Consider the following 16,636-nt stretch of genomic DNA (forward strand, 5'->3'; position numbering starts at 1 on the left):
CAATTCAAAGACACTTCAAGTTTTATATGCAGAGTATTTTATTTACGTTTTTAAACTTCCTAAACATTGCAATTTTTATTCTTAGGAATTTATCTGTAAAAGACTGATTTACACCTAAAGTATGCATTTCTAACTACATGCATTTAATCTTTTCAATAAGCTTAACAAACTTTCCATTTAGATCAGGACAAACCGTAACAGCATCATGGGACAGTCCAGAATGCAACTTCCTCTTCCTCATATCTAAAATTAACTTCCCTCCCTGCACTTCATTTTAATAACCCTATTGTTTTTTAAAAGCTTAGCACTTTTCTATCATCATTATAAACATTAGCATCCCCTTCAGGCACTCTGCTGCTGTAAACAGACACTGAATATTCCGTATATAGAGTTGGGGTTGTTTATAGACTAGCAAAAATAACACAGGGAAAAGCTCTATCACAAGCAAGCTCGCTTTCCTACAGCTGTCATATTGATCAGAAGATGACTAGCTCATTCAATTAACCAGCATCACTCAGTATCAAGAAAGAGCACTTCCATATAGCAAAACCAAACATCTTAAGGTCATACCAAACTTAGTTAGTAGATCATTACATCCAAAGCTATCGGTATGATAACACCTAGCTAAAGAACGAACGGACATGCCATTTCAAATTATTGGCATATTACCTAATTTCACATAGATAAAAGCATTCTAAACACCAAAATACTTAAGACTTCTTCACTATAAGTTTCAAGGCACACTCTTAATCAATAGTAATAATCTATTATAACGATCCAATCACTTTGCCCTTGCCCTTTTTTTTTTTTAACCTATAAGCCCTTTCAGTGAAATCCTAAGCCAGATAATTTTTTTTTTTCTTCCCCGAAAGGGATCTTAAACACAAGGCAAATGGTCCTGGTTTCAGCCATGATAGAGTTAATTTTCTTCCTAGTAGCTGCTATGTTTTGGATTTAGTATGAGAATAATGTTGATAACACAGATTGTTTTAGTTGTTGCTAAGTACTGTGTATATTAAGTCAAGGACTTTTTCAGCTTCCCACAGAAGCCGAGAGGGAGCATAGGCAGGGCAAGCTGGCCAAAGGAATATTCCATACCATAGATGTCATGCTCAGTTTATAAATGGGGGTTCTGCAATCACTGCTCAGGGCGGGCTTGGCAATCAATCATCAGGTGGTGAGCAGCTGTATTGCATCACTCTCTCTGTATATTCTTTTACCATTATTATCTTCTCTTCCGTTACTGTTCTATTAAGCTGTCTTTATCTCAACCCACAAGGTCTGGCTTTTTTCCCTTTTTCTCCCTCATGTCATCTACCAGCAGCTGGGTGGAAGTGAGTGAATGGCTCCATGGTCCTAGCTGCTGGCTGGGGTTAAACCATGATGCTAGAAGAACAATCTTTAGATTTGAGACAAGACTTTAGATTTGAGATAGCAGATACAGCAAGAGGATTTGTAAAAAGCTCTCTCCTGCCTACTGTACTTCTAAAGGATGGGGTCTTTTCTACTCAGCCCCGAGCCTATCAAACAAAACATGACAAATGAACATCCTTTTTTTACTGTTTTCAAGCAACAACCTTTTAAAGAAACACAATACAGTAACAGAATAAAAGTAGTATCATCTGCCACAGCCCTCAAAACTAGAAGCGGTTAACATCCCAACCTTGCCTGCATCAGAGCAAATCTATTTCCATGCCCATTGGCTCAATTTCTGTAGAAGTATTAGGCAGGGCAAGTTGATCTGAAACTATCCCACTATCAAGTCACAATATAACAGCCGAAAAAAAGCAATTAACCACCAATTCCCATCAAGTAAAGAGTTAATGCTGACCTTGAGTATACAGTCACTGCAAGCTGGACCCAAGAATTCAGCGAGTACTGTTTATGAATCAAGTAGCTAGCGACAGAGGCTCTCTAGTTGCTATGTTGTTTAGCAAACTGTCAATGCCCACTTACTTTTGGCACATATATGAAGCCGAGAGGCAAGAGTACAGGCTCAAAGCAATGAGATAACGCAGGAAGAAGATAGGAAGAGCACAGCAATATAGTCCTGATTGGGAAAAGTACACTGTGTAAGGGACAGAAGCTCTGGGTATCAAAAAAGCAGGATGGAAATGTGGATAGGTCATAGCCTTTAGTGACCCAGAGACTCACCTGGTTTGTGAAACAGCACACAAGCACATGCATAGTTATAACGTTGTGTAGACATGTTTTATATTTACCTCCATTTTTAGAAGGAAATTTTAAGGGCTACACAATTAAGTAGGTTGGTCACACATGCAATTCGAAATAAAAAATCACGTAGGATTGGAAACAGGATTCCAAGAGAGGGAGGGTTAAGTAAGCTTGTAGGGACAACAGACAGGACAATCTAAACCCCCTTTCAGGAAGCAAACATATCATAGATCCTGACATCACATAGTACTGCCACTGCCCTAAAACTTCTAACATATCCTCCTGAAAGGACTTCTTGGTAAGAACAATATAGCATAGTGCAGAATTCTTTCTGGAGTCAACATTCATTTCACAATCCAATGGAAAAGGGAGGAAAGATCTATGTTTCAAAAGGTACTGGTAGTTACTCAGCAGGGCTGAAGATTAGAACAGAGAGGAGGAATTCTGAGAATAAAATAAATAATTGGTAGAAAAAATAAGAGGGTATGGGAGAATGAAGACACGGTGGACAGCTAGCTGTTTGCATTGATAGGACAGATAAAAACAAAGATGAACTATCCATGACAGTAAAAGAAACCTCTATAATCCAAACTTCACAATTGAGCTAAGATAATATTAACAAGATGGTAGAGCAGTTCAATCCTATGAGAATCTGAGAAAGAAAAATCTGATCCTGTATGTTCTTAGATATATTTTTGTTATTTTAATATGTCAGAAGTCTGTAACTACAGTATTGTCTATTTTCTAGAGATGTCCCACTTACCAATGAATGCAGTGACTTTTGGATTGATGATCCCACTTGGCAGAAGATGAAAGTCATACTCCACAGAATCCACAACAACTGTATGTCCTGCATTATTGCCTCCCTGGGGAAAGGGGGGAGGGGGGAAACATTAATAGTTTTTGAAACTAAAGACAAACGAACACACAGTATAGAGATGAAATAAATCAATTCCAGCTCCAATCCTGCAGCTTTCATTTCTGTTACTGACAAAAAGACGTTTCAAAAGATATCCCAGGAAATCAGATGAATTTGTTTTGTCAAACTTGACAATTTCAACATCAGTATTATCTGTCATATAGACTTTGGACAGTATTTTGGTTCATTAAAGGTACAAGAACTTGGAATAACATTAAAACGTTTCTAAAAATTATTGGACAGAAGCATAAGTATTCTAGAATATGCAAATATTTCTAAAAACCATCTTCTAAAAGCCATCACCAGTTTTACTAGGTTCCTATTACAGCTATGGAGTGTAAGTATTAAAAATAGAACCACAACCTTTGCAAAGAAAAGAAAAATCATCAGTAAAACTCAGTATATAAAACCATATAGTTATTGGGAAAGATAAGTCTCTCAAGTGTTTTCCTATTAATAGTAACCTGCAAAGTTAACTTATTCATTCTATACATCCTCAGTGATGAGAGGTCTGTAATAGTACAAGTCATTTATATCTGAAACATGCTGTTAAGGGGTGAACCTAGAGGCAACTAAGACGATTGTGGTTTTGTAATTTACAGGAAACCATTTACATCAAACTAACACTTAACATTTCTAGCTTTTTTTATTACCACAAAGCGAGTATTAAAAGATTTGTTAAACTGAAATACATCTAAAATACAAAAAGAAGCCTGTGACCAAGTGTTAAAGAGGGTCAAGACAGGCTTATGAAACTAAAAGATTACAAAATAGTTACCAAATATCCCTAGTTCTTGTTTGTTGTACTTTTGAAAATAAGCTAACACTCTCCTGTGACTGAGTCATTTGTGCAAGACAAGGGTGCATGCAAAATGGTTCCGTTCGTCATAACCAGAGGAACATCCTTTAGAGGCACCTTGCACCAGAAATAAACAAACTGCTTCACAGAAGGAGAGCCTTAAAGGAAAGACTTTTAATCTAAGCCTTCTTTCAGCACAAGACAAACTGAAGAAAGGTGTTATAGGAAAAGAAGAAAAAATAAATTATATGAGATATTACTCTATGGAATTATAAATCTGAAATATTTCAGAATACTGTATCACAGAAAGTCTTTTCTAAGCAACAGATTCAACAGCTACTTGCTACTTACACAACATTTACAAAGCATGAATGCAATACATAAAGCCATATATCTGACATAACAAATAAAGAATATTCTCAGAAATCAAACATTTGTGCCAGTTAGTAAACACATCCCACAGGTAAAAGCCTGTGAAGCTAGTGAAGCTCAGTGAACCTACCAAAGAAAATTCTCATAATTTCAGTATTATTTGAGGACTTACAGCCGTCCCACCTCCTTTGTGAACAGAGAGAAGACTTACAAACCTTCACCCAACAAAGGAAATCTCCGAATTTAAGAAAATTTTAAATGATTTAGTAACGTAATGTACAGTTTTTCTATGTAGGGACCAGTACCCTGAAGAAGTTGTAGAGATTTACGGATGCAGATGGTTTTCACTGCAAATGATCTGAATTTATCATAGAAGCCCAAATTTTCAATTCACAACATGTGAAACACATTAAATGCATAAATAAAGCAAACCTTTTAAGTTTATCCTTTTAAGAAAATTATAAGTGTTCAGTAATAACCTTCCTCCTCCTTCCATCCTTTCTACTCAACAGTAGATGTTAAAAAATGTTATTTAGTGGTCTACAACCTCTACAGTTGCAGCTTTGATTTAAAAGGATGTTAACTAACTACATTTAAAACTATTTTTGAAATGCAACGCTGATATTCTTGAGCTACTGCAAGTTACTCCAAAACTAGATAATATTCTAAGAACTCTTAAGTTATATATACATACATAAAATATACAAGCTTTTTTTAGTAAGAAAAGACACTGGTTTTCCACTCAGTGTTTGAGAACCTAAGCAAAACCTTTCTTGGGGGAAAAAGAATAGTTATGTACTAAAGGAGCACCTACAGTCAAGTACACCTGCTTAAAATGGTGTACAGCGTGCAGACTCAGGCTCTGTTCCCCATGGAACACAGCTGCTAGGTTTTGGTGGCATCAAGATTTCTCCCTTGCACTCTTGAGTGATACCAAGGTATGTTGGTTCTGTGCTCAATAAAAAATATACCATGGCTGACAGAATAAAAATGCCATGTTACCTTTTAAACCCTGAACTACACACACAGCACAGCTCATACCTCATCTAGAATCACGCCATTAATATATATATTTCTGCATGTTATACTTTAAGGGATTTTGCTAGAGACTCAAGTATAAAACTTGATATTATATGTGATAAATTGCTATCTGAACACACTCTTGGGCCATCCTGACTGAAATTACTGAAAAAGAAATTGGTTTTGTTTTACCTCAAACCAGGACACATACTAATACCTCAAGGTTTCCAAAAACTTATTTTCAGATTAGACTCAAATCTGAATGTTAGAATTTAGTTGTTTATATTATGATGCCCCTGACATTAAAAGATTCGGTCCCAAAAGTGCTATTGATAGCAGCTGTCTGGTAGAATGTTAAGTCAGTCCTCATCCTGCTTTTGATGTCATTCTGACACAATGCATCATTTTGAAAAATATTTTTAATTTCAAACCATATTTTAGGAGAGCACTAAAACAACAGCATTTCATGAATTCAGTTTTCAAAATTCTGCTGTTGATTTACAGGTAAGCTATCCTACCTGTAGAAGTTCAAGTGTATAGCTACACAGTTAGGAATTGTAATATATTAAGAGAATGGTTCACACTGTACACTTACAGTGAACTAGCAGTAAAGTGTACACGTTGTGTGCTCAGATGTTGCACAACGCCGGTTTGGTAAACAATACTTATTACAAAAACCTGAACTCAGAGTTCTAGTGGTGGTGGGTTGTTGTTAAGTTGCGGGGCTTGGGTTTGGTTTGATTTTTTTTTTTTTCCTCCTTTAGAAACTGATGATAATGCCAACATCTTTGTAATGTAAGCAAGTATTGACTCTGCGCATAATTCAAGGCATAAGCTGATGAAGTCACTCCTGGCTTCAGTGCTTTCCATCTGGACTTCTCGCTCCTCCTCCCTCATCACACTAAACCAAATGGGACCAGTTATGTCACTCAAGCTAACACTCCTTTGATTCAAATGTTCAAACATTATTAATGGAGAACTAACTGTGGAATTTATTTTCACTATTAGTTAAACAAAGTTCATGCTCAAATGATCTTCAATACATTCTATAAAGCTTTGGCCAGAGGGAAATTAAGATATACAAGTCATTTCTTGAGGCTGGCAATACTTCCTAGTTAACTAAATATAGTAATCAGTTTACCATCTCTCTGCAACCTTCTAGGTACTCAAACTTACAGGAGTTATCTCCTAGCCATATGAAAACTGAAACACCTACCTTGGGCCAACACAGACAGAGAGGCCAAGTGTGTGGCAAGACCAAAAGATGTTCTTGCTCAGTCTGGAAAACAGTACATGCATGTAGCAGTGGCTCCTTTTCCTGTTCTCCCTGCACAACAGCAAGATTTCCTTCAGCTGAGACAAGAAGTGTGTCACGGCCAACACACACACTCATTAGGACAAGGCAACTCTGGATTCAGCTACAAATAGATGGATTGCACAAACACATGGGGAGAGTGGGGAGGGGAATGACTTCTTATACATGAGAGGTACAAGGCGGCAACAGTGGCACACTGAACAACGAATTCTTCACTGGGATGCTTTCCTCCCATTCTGCAGAACAGTAGCAGAGAAAACCCCTCTGGAAGTCAGAATACAGGCTGTGGAAGAGGTCAGGCAGCCAAGGCAGAGCTGGCTTTGCCAGAGGAAGAGAAATAATATTGTGTGGATTAAAAAAAAACATAATTAAAAAGAAAGGTAATCAATAAGAAGAAATAGCGTAGAATCATAGAATCATCTAGGTTGGAAAAGACCCTTGGGATCATCGAGTCCAACCACCTACCCTACTCTACAAAGTTTTTCCCTACACCATATCCCCCAACACCACATCTAAACAACTCTTAAACTCATCCAAGGATGGTGATTCAACCACCTCCCTGGGCAGCCCATTCCAGTGTCTGATCACTCTTACTGTGAAGAATTTCTTCCTAATGTCTAGTCTAAACCTACCCTGTTGCAACTTGAAGCCATTCCCTCTTGTTCTATCGCTATTTGCTTGTGAGAAGAGACCAGCACCAACCTCTCTACAATGTCCTTTCAAGTAGTTATAGAGTGATGAGGTCACCCCTCAGTCTCCTCTTCCTCAAACTAAACAGTCCCAGCTCCCTCAATCATTCTTTGTATGATTTATGCTCCAGACCCTTCACCAGCTTCGTTGCCCTCCTCTGTACCCGCTCCAGCAACTCGATATCTCTCTTGTATTGAGGTGCCCAAAACTGGACACAATACTCCAGGTGTGGCCTCACCAGTGCTGAGTACAGGGGCACAATCACCCCCCTACTTCTGCTGGTCACACTATTTCTATACAAGCCAGGATGCCGTTGGCTTTCTTGGCCACCTGGGCACACTGCTGGCTCATATTCAGCCGCTTGTCAATTAGAACTCCCAAGTCCTTTTCCGCCAGGCAGCTTTCCAGCCACACTTCCCCAAGCCTGTACCGATGCATGGGGTTGTTGTGGCCCAAGTGCAGGACCTGGCACTTGGTCTTGTTGAATCTCATACCATTAATGTTGGCCCATCGATCCAACCTATCTAGGTCTCTCTGTAGAGCCTCCCTGTCCTCATGCAGATCAACACTCCTGCTTAACTTGGTGTCATCTGCGAACTTACAGATGATACACTCTATGTCATTATCAAGATCATCAATGAAGATGTTAAACAGAAATGGCCCCAACACTGAGCCCCGGGGAACACCACTTGTGACCGGCCGCCAGCTGGATTTAACTCCATTGAGCACCACTCTTTGGGACCGTCCAGCCAGCCAGTGCTTGATCCAGCAGATCGTATGCTCGCCCAGGCCATGTGCAGCTAGTTTTTCCACTAGAATTCTATGGGGAACAGTGTCGAATGCTTTTTGAAAGTCCAGGTAGATAATATTCACAGCCTTTCCTTCATCCAACAATCGGGTCATCTTGTCATAGAAGATCAGGTTCGTCTGGCAGGACCTGACATAGCCAGGAATGTCTGGCATGAGATAGCCAGGAATGTCTAACAGACTCAAGACTTTACTTGCTTGGTATTGCAATATTTTATTCCGAAATTATGCAAAAGAGGCTTTCTGAAATACAACAAAGACAAATACCTCATGCAAAAGACAAGTAAGAAAGCCCTTTGAAGGAAAAAAAAGATAGATCCTTTTAGCAGTTTTTAGGTAAGTTGAACTTGCAGAAGGCCAAAAAAACAGTTCAGGATAGGAGGTATAGGTGGGACCAGAAGAGAGCTTTCAGGTCCAAGTACCCACTAAACACAAACCCACTGAACATTCTTCATAAAGTTTTGTGTTCTCTCCCTCTGCTTCCATGGTTTCCATGTTCTGATACAGCTGTTGCAAGAGTCATCTATCCCCACTCATCTAACACATTATTAACAAAGGAAAAAAAAAAAACAAAACCAAACAAACCATCTACACACACACATACACACACAAAACACTCCACTTGTTTCTTTAAGTGCTTCCTAAAAACATTTTGTGCATCTTTTTCTTTTTTCACTTCTGCATCTCATGGGATGTTATGATATCAGATACAGTATTGTAAACCTTCAGATCATCTGACAGAACAGCAGAAGCAAAACTTTGAACTGAAATAAGACTGTCTCTCTTAAAAGTAATTTAAGAACCTTTTCCCCAAGCCTCATGTCTGTCAGATTAAACAGCCATTAAGAAAAATGTCATAATTTTAAAAATAATTAAAAATTTGTAATAGTCTAAACATTAATCATTGAAACTTAATTCTGATTTTTATCCTGCCAACACTGTGTATATTTGTTTACCACAGAGGAGATAAATTGTTTTTTTTGCATATTTAAGTGTACCCCTGTGCACATCCTTCAAGTTTGGATACATACAGCAGAATCCCTACACACCATGAGCTTCTCATTTCAATAGACACAATCTAGAATATTCCAGTGTCTTTTAAGTCTCTTCATTCTGGAAGTCATGGCAAAAGGTATCTGCTCGTTACCTGAAAATTTTCTAAGTAGGCATCATCACTGAAACATACCAAGGACACAAAGTCAGACAACAAACACAACAGAAAACCCGATGTCTATTGCCCAAAAGGCTGCGTCACTTAGCATTCAGATACTGTGAACTAGAAGTATATTGTTGGAACTTATTAGAAAAAAAAAAAAGTCAGTTCTTGTTAGTATTACACCAGAGACTAAGCACTTCAAAAATTGAATATGCATAATGCTTAACTCTTGCTTATTTAACACCAAAATATATCTCTAGATTAGGTAATTACTAGGCTATTTAGGTAAGAATATAAACAAGCTTCTCCCTAAATTCTAATCTAAAAAAAAAAAACCAAGACAAACCATTTCTCTTTAGGTTTTCTTTACATTAGAAAACAACCTCTGGACTTGAGCACATTTCATCACAGAAAACTCAGTATATAGGAAAAATATCCTCATACCTTGCTAAAGAACAGAACATAAAGCAGATTCTCCATCAAGCAACAAAGCAGCTACACAAAACAAAGAGCAGTAAGAACCAGTAACAACACACTACGCTCCTATCAAGAGGCTAACACAGGCTTACTGCTCCTGAAGTCCCAAGAGTATTTTGCTTAGATATAGCACCATTTACTTGTGCATCTCTGTCAAGGCACAGCACTGCAGTTTTAGCATACTCTGAGGTTCCCAAATTTGGATTTTGAGCAGTCAGCAATCTTCTTCGCACTGTATTTTGAGGTAGATTAAAAAAGGTTAAAAGCATTCAGTTCATTTTTCCTTTCTCCTTTGCTTGTACTATTTGTTCTCATATCTTTCAGTTGGAACAGTTCTCTCTCCCTAAGGATTCTTTGGCAACTAAGGGATCAGCAGATCACAGCTTTACCAAACTACAATGTTAAATTGTGTCTCTAATGGAATTTCCCCAACTTTTCAACTGTTAGGAGCATGAACTTTGTAATACAAAGTAATACAAATACAATGGTGTCCTTCTTTAACTTTTGACTTTTCCTTGTAGTCAATACCTAGGCCCACCGTTGTTGCTCAGGTCACCAAATAACACACCAAAGTTGGGTGGCTGGTTTTATGATTGGAACCAGCCTCCAGTTTTCAGATGACCAGTTGCTGCCTACACTGCCGCCAGCAATGCTGAAGGAGTAACTGCCACTAGGTGACATTCAACATTTGTGCTGCTAACGGGAAAACACGAGCTTGCTCAAAGTGCAGGGAGAACCAAACACCTGTTTTTTATTTTTCCCCCAACAATATCAGTTCAAACAATTCATGGAATTATGAAGTTGGGCATCTTAATCATAGCCTTGATGCAAAAAGAAACAAACCAAACAAAACAAAACCACTTCAACCATGAAACTTTACTATTTAAAGAGTTGTTTTTCAGGGGTTTGTTTGGTTATTGCTTTGTTGTGATGTTCTTTCTTTTGTTTGTTGTTGTTTTGTTTTTTTTTTTTAAACTTCTGCATGTCTCCAGCTCAAAAGGGTGCCAGTTGGATTGGAATGAAAAAAAATTATTTCCATTTATTTGGAGATGCAGTGTGAAAGTCATCATGAACAACAAGTGTGAACCTATGCATTTCGGTATATGGATTTAGTTTAGGGACTTCTTAGTTTGACGCTCTGAAGGATGAACAATCTAAAATCCTATTAAGACACAGTAGCCTTTTGTCTCCTTTCATGATCCTGACACTATTAAATCATACTATTATTTTAGAGTATTTTAAGTCGTTAAGTGCTAGAGTGAAAGTAAGGTCAGGCATAAGATCATTACTCAATCCATAATATTTTAAGACAAACCTGTTGTTTTAAGATAACTAAATGCATAAGCTTTTTAAAAAGGCATTATTCCAATTTCACTGGTGTGGTATGCTTAAATCACTTCCCTGAAAAACCACATGATCCCTGACCAGTAGCTGGTAATCCTGAAATATCCAAGCTATTCAACATGTAGAACAGCTAAGTATACAGGACTCTGACAGAAAGGTGCATACTAATAGACAAATTATCACACAAGTACTGTTAGAAGGACAGCTATGCTGGTAACAAAACCCTTTATTTACCTGCTTCCTAGAAGCCTCATTCCAAAAAACATTCCCTATGAAATACCACTTGTGAAATATTCTTTTTACAGTGATAAGGTGCTCAGAAATTTTATTTTTTTTTAAAGCAAACAACAACAAAAAAAGTCGAGTTCTTTCTTCAGCTTGCTAAGAAAGATCAAGTAGCCTAAAAATCCTTCTCAGTATAAGCACCGCACCCAAGAATCTGCATCCATATATTCAATTTAGATAAGGTTAGTCAGTACTACACACAAAACAAGATACTATTCTAAAACATACCTTTCCTGGCAAACATGAACAGAATCAGTTACAAATGCACAGAGGGGGAATACGATAGCAAAGGCAGCTGCAAGTATTGCACATCTGGGGGCCGTTTGATAAACATTCTTAGGAAACACCCTTTTTGCAATAATTTTGAGTGCCTGAAAATACTAATTTTGAAGGAAAAAAGGTCATTATCTGCTAGTTGACATTTTACAGGAAACACACATGAAGTTTCAATAAATCAAACAAGTGACTCCTGCCAGCCAAAACACACTATCAAAGCACTGGAAGGCAACACTTACCACAAACAATACACTCACACACACGATACAAACACACCAGTTACCAAAATACTGTACCATGGTCCAGACACTATCACTGGAAAATATAGCGAAAGCTAATCAATAGCATCAAAGAGAACTACATTTTAAACATACTGACTGAACAGTACTTCTACATCTATGGTAATTTTAAGGTAAATCATTTTAAGCATTTCACCTATCTATGCAAAATTTTTGCAATCTATAGCTTTTAATTATCTTAACTGCCAGCTAAAGAACTGAATAGAACTAGCAACAATATTAATGCAAGTACCTGACTACAGTATTATCATTTTTTCCCCAGCTCTGAAGACTGAAAACAATTTTTATAAGTGTAACTCTTAGAAAGATGTATTCTGGAGCCAAACCAGTAAACTCAAAAGAATGTATGAACAACCTCAAAGAAAGACAAGTTTTCTCACTTTGAACCTTCCCGTAGCACAACAGCTCTTTACCTTGTTACATTTTGTCCATGCAGCACAACTTTCAAATCATGTACAAAGCATGGAGAAGGAACATTCATAAGAATATTTAACAACAATTTTTCTTCTGGAATTGCATTGCTGTACTAGTCAAAAGCCCCCAGGGAACATTCATGCATTGAGCTGATTCACTGGACAAATAAGAACCAATCTTTTTTGGAGTTATGGCAGAGTCTTGATAGTTTAATGACGTTAATTTGACAAAATAATAATGACTTAGGCCTGTCTTCAGGAAGTCTAATTGATGACTACTTCATCAGCCTTTTTGCATCAGACCTTTGTCAGGATTACAGACAGACGCTCTTTTTAAACAAAAAAGATTACTTTCTTGCTAAATTAAAATAGTGCAAAAAAGTTTATCAGGTAAGACTTGAAGCTTACAGTGTTTAACCAGCCGCTACCAAAACACAGCTAATAGAACACTGAAGCTGAAATAACCACCACCTGGGGTTTTGTTTTGGGTTTTGCTAAATATGAAGGTACAACCAGAATGTTTCCTAAGAAGTCATTTATTCAAGAATAACTCAATTGGCTTTCCAGAAATATACTTTATTATAAATAAACATAAACAGTATTGATGTTTACCAAGGACATAAAAGTTTTAAATTAAACAAAAAACAACAAAAAAAAGTCAAACTGGGAATTACAAGCTCCAGTATTTTTTATACGCAATGCCTGCTAATGTAAGAGCTCATCTGAAGCTAAGTGATGCCAACGATTGAGGAAGCATGGAACCTAGTTTTCCAAAAAGACTCTGAAAACGATACAAAGCCATACACAAATCTGGATAGAGAAATCCTGAATTAGAACTTTTCCTCTGGTGAGTTTGCTCAGAAAGGTTCCATACTCCTGGCTTTGTAGCCAATCTCACTGATTTACCTGAAAAGTATGCGAAGGACTTGACCACTTGTCCTTCCAGTTTAAGGAAGAAGGATTGGCAGTTCTTCTATTTTCCTGTCACATGGGACTCTTCCAGGAAAAATCTACACACTTATATTCATCATTCACTGAAAGACCCTCACTCTTAATCTTAAGTTCATTTCTAGCTTTAAACTTTCTTTTCCCCCCTTCCTTTTTTCTTTTTCTGAAAGGAAGTGCAGTTTAATAGGAAACATCAATGCACCAACTTGCAGCAAGCAAAAACAAAAAGAAAGCAGAGTTGCTTATTCATAAACTGAAAGCAAAAATACTACTCCTCTTAAAAAAAAAAAAAATAATCTAACAGTAAGACATTCTCTGCTTTTTAAAGCCTTTGTGTAGAGCACAAAGAACAAGAGTAAATGTGTACCATGTGTGCTAGACAAGAAAGTGTTTGCTGAAGTATGAGGCATCTGTACATACGTAAGTAGAGCATGCAAGTAAGAAATCACTGCAGGAACACATAAAAAATATAACACATTTGAAACTAAGATGGAGGAACGAGAGCACATCTTTCTCCATTTTAGATCTATGCAAGTTGAAAATACGCGTTTTAGTTTCAGAGCATATCTTCTGACCTTGACTACAAGGACAGACTATATTATAGTATAATAACCGCAACAGTTAAATCCATTTTGAACATACCAAGACAAGAGAGCAGTTCAAACCCTGATGCCTTGCCTACAGGTACTCTCATAACTGCTAAGACTGGTCTACATTACTGGAACTTTACCTAACAGTTGAGGTGCATAGGGAAAAAAAGATTTAATTAGAAAAGCAGACTGAAATTACTATTAAAACCACACTGTGAATGGCTCTCTATAAAGATACTAAATACAAAAGTATTTAAAGTAGCTCTGAAATACTGACATAAACTTTTTGGGTAGATAGTTCTCTTAAATGCATATGATGACAATCACTGCCTTTTCTTATGACATGATCATGCCAAGTTGTCTATCTCAAAAATATGATGCCTCAGGGTAGAGCAAAGAAGTCTTTCAAGTTACCTCCTCTAGAATAGAAATTAGTTGTCTAGTTTAAAGAGATGTTATCTCATGCTATGTTAAGGAAGAAGCCATACACTCCTTTCAACTCTCCCCATCAGATGTGTGTGTGCATAATTTTTTCTACAGTTTACTTTTATTGCTACCACATTCCAGCATTCTTTTTTAGCTCAGGGCAACCACTGTTGTTTCTGAGCTAGCTATACAAGTGACTGCCAAGTTGGGCAAGAAGCAAGTCAATGTTGCTTTGGCATCATATGGCTGTAAACATTTGCATTTAACTCTTAGATGAAAAGTGAGAAATACATCAAGAAAGCTGGATACCACCATTACTTACAAGAAATGTAAGAAAGGTTCCTTCTTGCCACAACCGGATTCTGGGAATGCTGAACACACCTTTAAAAAGTTGATCAGTCTAGCGAAGAGATGTATCTGAACCCCTATGATGCACTCTAACTAGACATAGCTTTGCAATTACTAGGCTATTTGCTTCTCATTTTAATACATATTGCCAAAAATCTATTTTGAACTTTAGATTTTAAAACATCTCCCTTTAAAAAAATAAAAAAGTAACCAAGTTTTTCATAACTAATTTGTTCTCTCACAGCCCAGATTTTGTGATTAATTTCTTGCTTTCTCCCCCTTCTGCCTCAAATGAATTAGCAGCTAACAAACTCCACTGTATAACCTACTCCTGGATTTCAGTATAAACAACATCCAGCAGCTCGCAATTTTCTTCCTTGACAATCCATTCATGTTTGTAAGATCTAAACCTAGTTCAAGGAGCCATCATGTTACATGCTTAATAAAAGTTTCTAAAACTTTGGCTAGACTTCAGAAGTTTTTCAATATGTAGGACAAGAACTGTTGCATCAGAACAAGATCAAAAGTGTGGTTTGAGGCAGAATATGAGATAATAAACACATTGTTTTACACGTTCACCTGTTTTCTCCTAACAAATGAAAACATTAACTTTACTTAAGTCTATTAATCTCAAAAAACTCCATACATTTCTCTATACTGATAGAACTTGCTCTGAGGAACTGCTATTGAAAGACAACATTCAGAAGGACTCTTTAGAGATTGTTTTGGCTTAGTTTCACCTGATCTGCAAAACCTTGTGCTGTTGCAATGCCTACATGTTAGGCAGGGAACAGGATTCATTATCCAAGTCCAGAATAAAGACCAATCTATCCTTAAGAGATAGAAGAGATAAGGGAGGCAGGCAGATAAGGAATAAGAAAAATGTTGAAGGCACAGATTGGTCCAGCACTATGTTGCTTCAGTGCACAAAAACCCACTGATGTTTGCTACATTTCACAAAAATATTTAAGAAAGGATATGAAAAATGAAAAGTGACTTTGGGAACATTTACAGAGAACATCTTCCAAATGTGTAAGGTAGTACAGTAGGAATAAAAAATATTTTTGAAATCTTAACAAGCTGCTACAGAGTACTGCATCTTAACCAACCAAGCACACACAGTAAGCTTTTGTTGCAAGATTGAAAGAACAGTAAGAAGCCAGTAGATCAAGGTGTACTTTGCTCTTTAGTGCTACTAAGATCTCCTTTGTTAATGGTACAAAGTTTATGAACTAGAAAATCAGATTTCAACTGTTCTATTTGAAATAATGTATACATTGTGTGACTATTTACAATAACAAAAGATCACCTGTCAGTGATGCTCTAAAGCAGGTCTGCAAAGCATGACTCACTGATGGGCCAGGCCAAAAAAACCTCATTTTACTGACCTTTTTCCTCACCAGAGCACATTATCAGCATGCTGCCAACAACCACAAGGTCCAAAAGTGCACTCAGCACTTAAAAAAAAAAAAAAAGAAGAAGAAAAAAAAAAAGAGAGCACTAGCTAGACATCACCTATCGAATGCCTGAGCAGCTAAAAAAGCACCAACAGCTATAGCTACTGATTCTGCTATTCCTAATTCTGCATGGCCTGCAAAGGCTCTAGACTAAAATGAGAATATTTAGAAAAAGAAAAACAGGTAGGCTTGGTGAATGGAAGCTAAGAAAATCACAGTTGTGTTTTTTTTTCTGATGTGGCTATATACAGACTAGTGATATGGAGGTATTAGGCCGCATTGGTATGACTTCAGTCAGCAGTTATGAGCTGATCAATTTTAACTGCTTAACGCCGAGAATCTGTACTCTGAAAACTTCTCTGATTGGTGTACTGTAATTGCTACATATCAAGTGATCAGTGATGGCATCACTATACACACTGTTCTTTGCGGGGAGGAAGAGGAAAAGGGATCCCACAGCAAGCAGAGCAGTAATGGTAAGTCGCAGGCAGACCATACTGAAATCAGTTGAGAAAATTTT

General features: G+C 37.3%; 1 protein-coding gene across 2 annotated transcripts in view; it reads right to left on the minus strand.

Moving 5' to 3' along the window:
* The window catches only part of ADSS2 (adenylosuccinate synthase 2), a 39,489-nt gene that overhangs the window by 18,782 nt on the left and 4,071 nt on the right, over positions 1-16,636 (minus strand). Inside the window, exons 2-3 of one of the 2 annotated variants that reach the window (XM_074164391.1) lie at positions 6,502-6,612; positions 2,939-3,041 (exon numbers count right to left, since the gene is read on the minus strand). In XM_074164391.1, coding sequence (XP_074020492.1) covers positions 2,939-3,041; positions 6,502-6,612 — 214 coding nt within the window. The remainder of the gene's footprint in view (positions 1-2,938; positions 3,042-6,501; positions 6,613-16,636) is intronic. The other variant, XM_074164395.1, reaches the window with a different exon arrangement.

The sequence above is a fragment of the Numenius arquata genome, chromosome 2 (genome assembly GCF_964106895.1).
Source record: "Numenius arquata chromosome 2, bNumArq3.hap1.1, whole genome shotgun sequence".
Taxonomy (NCBI): Eukaryota; Metazoa; Chordata; class Aves; order Charadriiformes; family Scolopacidae; genus Numenius; species Numenius arquata.